General features: G+C 40.2%; 1 protein-coding gene across 1 annotated transcript; it reads left to right on the forward strand.

Moving 5' to 3' along the window:
- Positions 1-2,929: 2,929 nt before the first annotated feature.
- On the forward strand, positions 2,930-4,929 carry LOC140954893 (uncharacterized). The gene is made up of 2 exons (XM_073405891.1): positions 2,930-4,299; positions 4,758-4,929. Exon 1 carries the CDS (start codon positions 2,930-2,932, stop codon positions 4,244-4,246), a length of 1,317 nt encoding a protein of 438 aa, XP_073261992.1. The 3' UTR covers positions 4,247-4,299; positions 4,758-4,929.
- The last annotated feature ends 3,615 nt before the right edge of the window (positions 4,930-8,544 follow it).

An 8,544-nucleotide genomic window follows, 5' to 3' on the forward strand; every position in this document is an offset into this window, starting at 1 on the left:
GTACTTAGGGCACATAATCACCAACCATGGTGTGAAGGTAGATGAAAATAAAATTGAAGCAATGGTGGCATGGCCACGACCTACTAACATTTCAGAGCTTCATGGTTTTTTAGGCTTGACAGGGTATTACAGGAAGTTTGTTAAAAATTATAGCATTGTGGCGCGGGCTCTCAACAATCTCCTTAAAAAGGGCCAATTTGGGTGGCATGAGGAAGCTGAAACTGCCTTTCTCGTGCTCAAACAAGCCATGACAACGACACCAACGTTAGCAATGCCTAATTTCAAAGATGTCTTCACTGTAGAGACCGATGCCTCAGGTGATGGTATTGGCGCCATCTTATCCCAGCAAGGCAAACCAATTGCATTTATGAGTAAGGCACTCAGAGTGGCAAAGAAATCTTGGTCTACTTATGCTAAAGAGATGCTGGCTATTCTTGAAGCAATAAGATTGTGGCGACCATACCTATTGGGCCGAAAGTTCTATATTCAGACGGATCAACGCAGTCTGAAATTTTTTCTTGAGCAACGAATCATCACACCAGAGCAACAAAAATGGGTAGTCAAACTCTTAGGCTATGACTATGAGATCAAATATCGGTCTGGTCGAGAAAATGCTGCAGCTGATGCTCTCTCTCGTAAACAAGGAAGTCCTATTCTTCATCATCTTGTGGTGTCTCAGGTTACTTTGTGGGAGGACATAAAATAGGCGGCAAAGACAGATTTATATATACAATCCATGAGTCAGCTCACCGCGGATCAGTCGCACAGCAACTTCGTGTGGCGGAATGGTTTGCTTCGTTACAAGGAACGGGTCATCATTCCTGCAGACCCTTCTCTACGTGCAAAGCTGCTGCACGAAATGCATGATACAAAAGTTGGTGGCCACTCTGGTGTTCTGCGCACTTACAAGAAATTGGGGCAACAATTCTATTGGTCAGGAATGCATAAATCAGTCCAAGACTATATCAAGAATTGTGTCGTCTGCCAGAAAACCAAATCAGATACATTGGCTCCTGCAGGTCTGCTCCAACCACTGCCCATTCCTTGCCAGGTATGGGAGGACATTACACTTGATTTCATCGAACGTTTACCCGCTTCTCAGGGCAAGGATACCATCCTGGTTGTCGTCGATAGACTCAGCAAATCAGCTCATTTCCTGCCATTAAAACATCCATTTACAGCTAAAAGTGTTGCAGAGAAATTTGTGGAAGGCATTATTAAGCTTCATGGCATGCCAAGGTCTATAGTCAGCGATCGGGATCCAATTTTTGTGAGTCATTTCTGGCAAGAGTTCTTTAAGATGTCAGGAACAAAGTTGCAGCTCAGTTTCGCATATCACCCGCAAACGGATGGCCAAACCGAGGTTGTCAATCGATGTGTTGAGTAATATTTGCGATGTTTTGTGCATCAGTGGCCAAAGAAGTGGAGTCTCTACTTACCATGGGCAGAATATTGGTATAATACAACATTTCACATTTCAACCGGAATGACTCCCTTTCAGGCCCTATATGGCAGGCTTCCACCAAATATTCCATCATACCATGACGGTCTATCACCGGTGCATCAAGTGGATCAACAGTTGCAGGAGCGAGATGAGTTACTTCAACAGCTCAAAATCAACTTGGCACGCTCGATTAATAGGATGAAACAACTCGCGGACAAAAAGAGAAGAGATGTCTCATTTGATGTGGGTGATTTAGTCCTTCTGAAACTCCATCCATATCGACAGCATACGGTTTTTAAACGAGAATACCAGAAACTTGCCAGTCGCTTTTATGGACCCTATGAAATTCTAGAGAAAATTGGACCCGTCGCTTACAAACTCAGGTTACCAGCAGAGTCACGTATTCATCCAATATTTCATGTCTCTTTGCTTAAACAGTATCACACCAACACAGAGGATCACAACCACAGCACAGTGATACCGTCCTTCAATGATGATGGAGAAGTTATGCTGATACCACAAGCTGTTCTTGATCACCGCTGGGTAAAACAGGGTGCCCAAATTGTCGAAGAAAGTTTAGTTCACTGGAAATATTTAACTGTCGAAGAGGCCACATCGGTATCTACCAAACAACTACTGGAACTGTTTCCAGATATCAACCTTGGGGACAAGGTTACACGTGATGGGGAAGGTATTGATAAGCCACGCAGATCAACCAGGGCCATTAGGCCAAATTCCAAGTATATATGATGAAGGACAGTAATTACATAAGCCATGCAGCAGCAAGGAACGTGAACAATATTTACATGGACATGCAATTATACAGAAAGAAGAGGAGCAGTTTCAATACAAGACTGGGTCTTGTAATTTATCAGTTATTGCTTTTATTTTAGTTGTTACAGTTGTTGCGATTAATATTCAGTACGTTACAAACTTTTCCTTAATTATAGACGTTATCTGTAACGGCTTTGCTTACTTAAAGCAGCCGGCTTTGCTTATTTAAGGCAGCAAGAATTATGAAGAGGGACAAGAATTTGATATTAAACAAATTGTGGTTCTTTCTCACCCGAAGAGAAACAAACAGTTTCAGCGATTACTTGATAGATAATTGTTGAATCTATCAATTTCCCAAGGGTTATGTATTTGAGAAGAATCAAGTAATCACTTCATGGATGGCACAAGGTTTTCTAGTCCCGTCCAGAGGTGTTGAGGAGATGGAAGAAATAGGTGACAAATACTTCAATGACCTTGTCTCTAGGTCATTGTTTCAGCAATCACTTTACGCCCCATCATATTTCAGCATGCACGACCTCACAACTGATCTAGCTGAATACATGGATGGAGAATTCTGCCTAGTCACCTTCCTTCTTTATTGATACTTGAGATTAGAGCGTGTCCACAGCTTGTGGTTTCAATTCCAGAGGCTCCATTGCTCACCGAAATCAATGTATTTGATGGTTTAGAGAATATCCCCAACTAAAGGGAATGGAGCAAATGAGTAATGTGGATCCCTCTTCATTCACAGATGTTGAAATCGATAGATGTAGTTCTTTTAACTCCTGCCGGCTAGACCTTTTACCCCACGTATCCACACTAACAGTCAAACAATGTCTCAATCTCGAATCTCTTTGTATAGGCGAGAGATCTCTTCCTGCTCTCCGTCATTTGACTGTCAGACACTGTCCTAATTTGGTGTCTTTCCCCAAAGGAGGACTAGCTGCCCCAGATTTGACAAGCCTTGTGTTAGAGGGTTGCTTATATTTGAAGTCTTTGCCAGAAAACATGCATTCCCTCCTCCCTTCCCTTGAGGATTTGCAATTGAGATCACTTCCAGAAGTTGATTCGTTTCCTGAAGGAGGTTTACCCTCCAAATTACACACACTTTGCGTTGTGGATTGTATCAAGCTCAAGGTATGTGGTTTGCAAGCACTCCCTTGTCTTTCATGCTTCAGATTTACTGGGAACGATGTGGAGTCTTTTGACGAGGAGACGTTGCCCTCTACTCTCACAACCCTTAAAATCAAACGTCTGGGAAATCTGAAGTCTCTTGACCTTAAGGGGCTTCATCATCTCACCTCTCTTAGGAAATTGAGTATCCAGGGTTGCCCTAAGCTTGAGTCCATATCAGAGCAGGCGCTTCCCTCCTCCCTTGAATACCTTCATGTCATGACACTGGAATCTCTGGACTACATGGGGCTTCAGCACATCACCTCTCTTCGCAGATTGAAGATCTGGAATTGTCCAAAGCTTGCATCTTTGCAGGGGCTGCCTCCCTCCCTTGAATGCCTTCAATTATGGGATCAACGAGGTCGGGACTACAAGGAGCTTCAGCACCTCACCTCTCTTCGCACATTGATTCTCAAGAGTCCTAAGCTGGAGTCCCTTCCAGAAGACATGCTTCCCTCCTCCCTTGAAAACCTTGAAATCTTGAATCTTGAAGATCTGGAATATAAGGGGCTTCGGCACCTCACCTCCCTTCGTAAATTACGTATCTCTAGTTCTCCCAAGCTTGAGTCCGTGCCAGGTGAGGGGCTGCCCTCCTCCCTTGTATCTCTTCAAATCTCAGATCTCAGAAATCTTAAATCTCTGAACTATACGGGGCTTCAACACTTCACCTCTCTTCGCAAATTGTTGATCTCGCATTCTCCTAAGCTTGAGTTCATGCCAGAAGAAGGGCTGCCCTCCTCCCTTGAATATCTTAAGATTATCGATTGTCCTTTGCTGGCCACAAGGTGTGAAAGGGAGACGGGGGAAAATTGGCCCAAAATTTCTCACATCAGCAGTATAAAAATTTCTAATTAGAGGATGAAGAATTATGCAATAACACTCTCCTGTCATTTGTCCAACGTGCTCAGGTTTTTACTAAATTCTCAGCCTTGCATCTGCTTTTTTTAAATTCTATTTTTGGAGCATGGTATTTTCACAGCAACAGATCTTCACCGCACAGCCCATCACCACATTAGGTAGAGATAGGTTCCCAGCAATTTGTTCAAAAACAAAGACGGGCATAAACAGATCCCATCTTAAGCCGTGCATGATTTACAGTGAATCAGCAAATGCCAGCCCAGGATCATAATTCCTGTTTTCTTATTGTTTTCTGTTGAGGTTTAAAGTAATTTGAGATTCTGTTTTCAAAGCAGAGTTACTAAGAAATGAAAACAAGAACAATAGTGATCTTGCTAACATTGTATACCAGTTATCACTTGACACTGCACTGGTATTTTATGAGATATTTAAAAGAAAAAATTTGATCAGATTGTTTAACAGATGCTTAATACTAATAGCATTATATTCTTGATGGATCTATGTTCAGGATTAAACTCAATAGATGGCCTCTGCCCAGGATGAAATGAGGATGATGGCAAAGTGAAAAAGAAAAGGTAAAACCTGAAAGAGATAACTGCTGGCCAACGATGCAGCATTTCAGAAATCAGGACATCCAAAATGATGTATTTGATCCCAGTGCAAGCAACAGATCCAGAGATCTTGACAGAGTCGAATGTTTGCTTGCATGTGTTGTAATACTTGGAACTCTGTGTTGCGAACAAGTTTGCCACCTTTTCGCAAACTTTTTGCCAACAATGTAAGGAAATTAAGAAAAAAAATATCTAAATTATTTTCAACGAGTTCTATTAAGATTTGTAATTTGCATCAAATTTAGTCTTTGACTTGGTTGCCTAGAAGAAGCTCAAGCAGGCTTGAGTTGTAATGCTCATATTTCTACTTCCCATCAATTAGCTGACTTGTTCCCTAAGGTCACAATTTTATATAGCCAAAAGTGTTTGATAATGTGATTATAATTGTTTTTTTAAAGTTTATTTTTATTGAAATATATTGAAATTATATTTTTTAATTTTAAAAAATTATTTTTAAAATTAGCGAATTAAAATAATCTAAAACATTACAAAAACAAAATTTAACAAAAAAAAAATTGAATTTCAAGGAAATGTAATTTACATTGCGTTTATAAATGTTTTTTAAAAGACAAGTTTGGTATTTCTAACATGCACACTCCAGGGGGCATATTAAGATTTAATCACGCCAATCAAGCAACGGCAATATTAACAAGGATTTTTATCTCAATCAAGCACTGGTCATGATGATAATGATGATAATAAGTGATTATGAGCAATGTGAGTATGTTATTATTAAATTAAAATATGCTATAAATAGATTAAATGGATTAAATAATAGATTTATATTTTTTTTTTGGAATAAGTCGATATATTAAAAGGGCTAACCAGAAGGTAGCCAAAAACAAGATACATGAAAAGAAAAGAATCACAATAACAAAAAACAAACACAAAAGAAAGGAAAAGAAAGTCAACAGATACATAACCGAAAAAAGGACATTAGGAATGAAGAAGTTGATACGCCATGCTAAAAGCCTTTATTTGGTGTTAGACCAATCTATAATACCTTCAGGACCCATAATTAAAGTAGTGCCAGTAGCCATGAAGAACTTATCTGCAGACTTGAGCCAATTTGAGAGGCGATAAAGAATTAAGGAGAAAATATCTTCAAAGGTCGCAGTTCCATCATTGAAGATTACCTTGTTCCTCATAAGCCATATACTCCAGCTAACACAACAAGAAAGCATAGACCAAGCCTTACGCTGGAATTTTCCGAACACTAGGTTGGCCATTGATGTAAAAGATCATCCACACAGCAGGGAAGGCAACCACTAATACCCCACCAATCCAAGAATTTCATTCCATAATTTCCACACTGGTCTACAATGGAGGAGAAGATGATTTGAAGTCTCAAATCTCATTTTCACAAAAGATACAAAAAGCTTGATCAATTGGGATTATATTACGGCAAAGTAAGAAATCCTTAGTGCACAGTCTATTCTGAACAGCTAGCCAAAGAAAAGATTGAACCTTAGGAGGGACCCCTTTTTGCCATATCGAAGCCTTGAAAGTTCTAAGCCCTGGATTCACAATCCTGTCAATAAGTAGAGAACAAGTTTTAACTGTATACCCTCCATCTGTTGAAGAGGACCAGACTTTTTATCTAAAGTTGTTGCCTTTATTCGAAAGCTTTCTAGAGATGAGAGAAGGTAGACGACCTGCTCAGTTTCAAAGAGGAACAATTGTCTCCTCCAAGCTAACTCCCACTTCCATTCTCCTTGCTCCCAAATTCCCATGTCAGCAATTGTGGCATTCGGTTTAGTGGTAAGAATGTAGAGTCGAGGGTAGATGACTTTCAATGGAGAGCTATCAAACCAAACATCAGACCAGAATCGAGTCAGAGAGCCATTTCCCACTACAAATCTGCAATTATTGGCTAAAGCTGAAGAGACAGAGTCTGTTTGTGGTCATAAGGGATGTTATATCCCTCCAGATACAAGACAATCTTCTACTAAAAATAGGGAAACCATTTTCAAACACCGGCTTGAATTTGTTGAATATCATCTTCTTCCACAGCTCATTACCAGGAAGAGAGAGCCTCCAAATCCACTTGAAAAGCATTGCTTTATTCTTGGCTATCAATGACCAATCCCAAGGCCACCCCTATCCTTATCTCTAACAACCACGCTCCATTGGTCTTTGCAAATTTTTCTCATTTTGACAGTTCCCGACCATAAGAATTTGCGTTGGATGGAAGTAAGTAAGCGACACACACCTTTTGGCATAAGGAAGATGGACATGAAGTACAAAGGAAGGGAGTTCAACACACTTTTGATAAGGCAAATGCGACCGGCCATGCTTAACATTCTCCCTTTCCACGAAGTGAGTTTCTTTCGAAACTTATCAATGACGGGTTTCCATGTTGAAAATCCTTCTAGGGTTAGACCCCAAAGGCATTTCCCAGGTAATTACATGGAAGAGAATCATGCTGCAGTAAACTGATTTTGCAAACTCATCCAAGCAGGAGTCATCAACATTGATTCCTATAAGAGAACTCTTAAAAAAATTAATGTGCAAGCCTGAGCATAGAGCAAACCACCTTAAGACTCTTTTAACTGACTGGAGGGCATGCAAACTAGCTGGCATAAAGACAAGAGTGTCATCTGCATATTGAAGGTGACTTAAGAAGTTATTGGAGCCAAAATCAATACCCTGAAAGATGTCTGAGGATGCCGCACGTTGGAAGAGAACAGATAGACCTTCAGCAGCAATATTAAAAAAGAAAGGGAGATAGGGGATCACCTTGCCTAATACCTCGCCCACTTTGAACTCTGGGAAGGAGAGCCATTGACTAAGACTGAAACCTGACTAGTAGACAAGCAGGAGGAAATCCACCCTCTCCATTTAGCACCAAAACCCATGTAAGTCATCACCTCATCAATGTAATCCCATAGAACTGAATCAAAAGCTTTTTGGAAATCAACCTTGAAGATGAGACCCGATCTTCGACTTCTTTTTAGATCATAAACCACTTCATTAGCTACCAAAAACCATCAACAATTTGTCTGTCTGCTATAAAAGCAGTCTGATTGTCACTAATCAAGCTGCCTATTACTTCCTTTAATCTGCTGGACAAAATCTTCGCAATAATCTTGTAAATACCATGGATCAAACTAATGGGGCGATACTCTTTGAATTCCATAGTAACCTTTCTTTTCGGCACCAAAGTGATATAGGAGAGGTTAACCCTTTCGGCATAGACCCTGTTCTAAAAAATTCAGTGATCAGGTCCAATAAGTCTTCTGCAATAAAATCCCAAGCGAGCTTATAGAATTTAAAATTGAAACCGTCTGGACCAGGACTCTTAGAACCATCACAATCCCACACACATCTTTTAATTTCATCCAATGTCACATCTCGCTCTAGCCAAAGAGACAACTTTGAATTTAACCTTTTAAAACCTACAGGACCCATCTCTGCTTTCTTCCCAATTGGAGCTCTATACAGATTAGAAAAATAATCAACAGCAGCAGATTTGATTTCTGGTAATGACCGGAGTTCAGCCCCCTTATGATTGATCATCATAATATGAGATTTAGCTCTTCTGAAGTTAGCTATCAAATGGAAAAACCTGGTATTACGATCCCCTAGCTTGCACCACAACTGTCTAGATCTCTGCCTCCACTTGCATTCAACTCTATTACTGTAGGTCCATTTATCCTTTATAAGAGATTCAAGCTTGAGGTG

The sequence above is a fragment of the Populus alba genome, chromosome 17, assembly GCF_005239225.2.
Source record: "Populus alba chromosome 17, ASM523922v2, whole genome shotgun sequence".
In the NCBI taxonomy this organism is placed as follows: Eukaryota; Viridiplantae; Streptophyta; class Magnoliopsida; order Malpighiales; family Salicaceae; genus Populus; species Populus alba.

Excerpts from the sequence above, each read along its gene's own strand:
- LOC140954893 (XM_073405891.1), top strand. The coding sequence starts at position 2,930 with ATGGAGCAAATGAGTAATGTGGATCCCTCTTCATTCACAGATGTTGAA.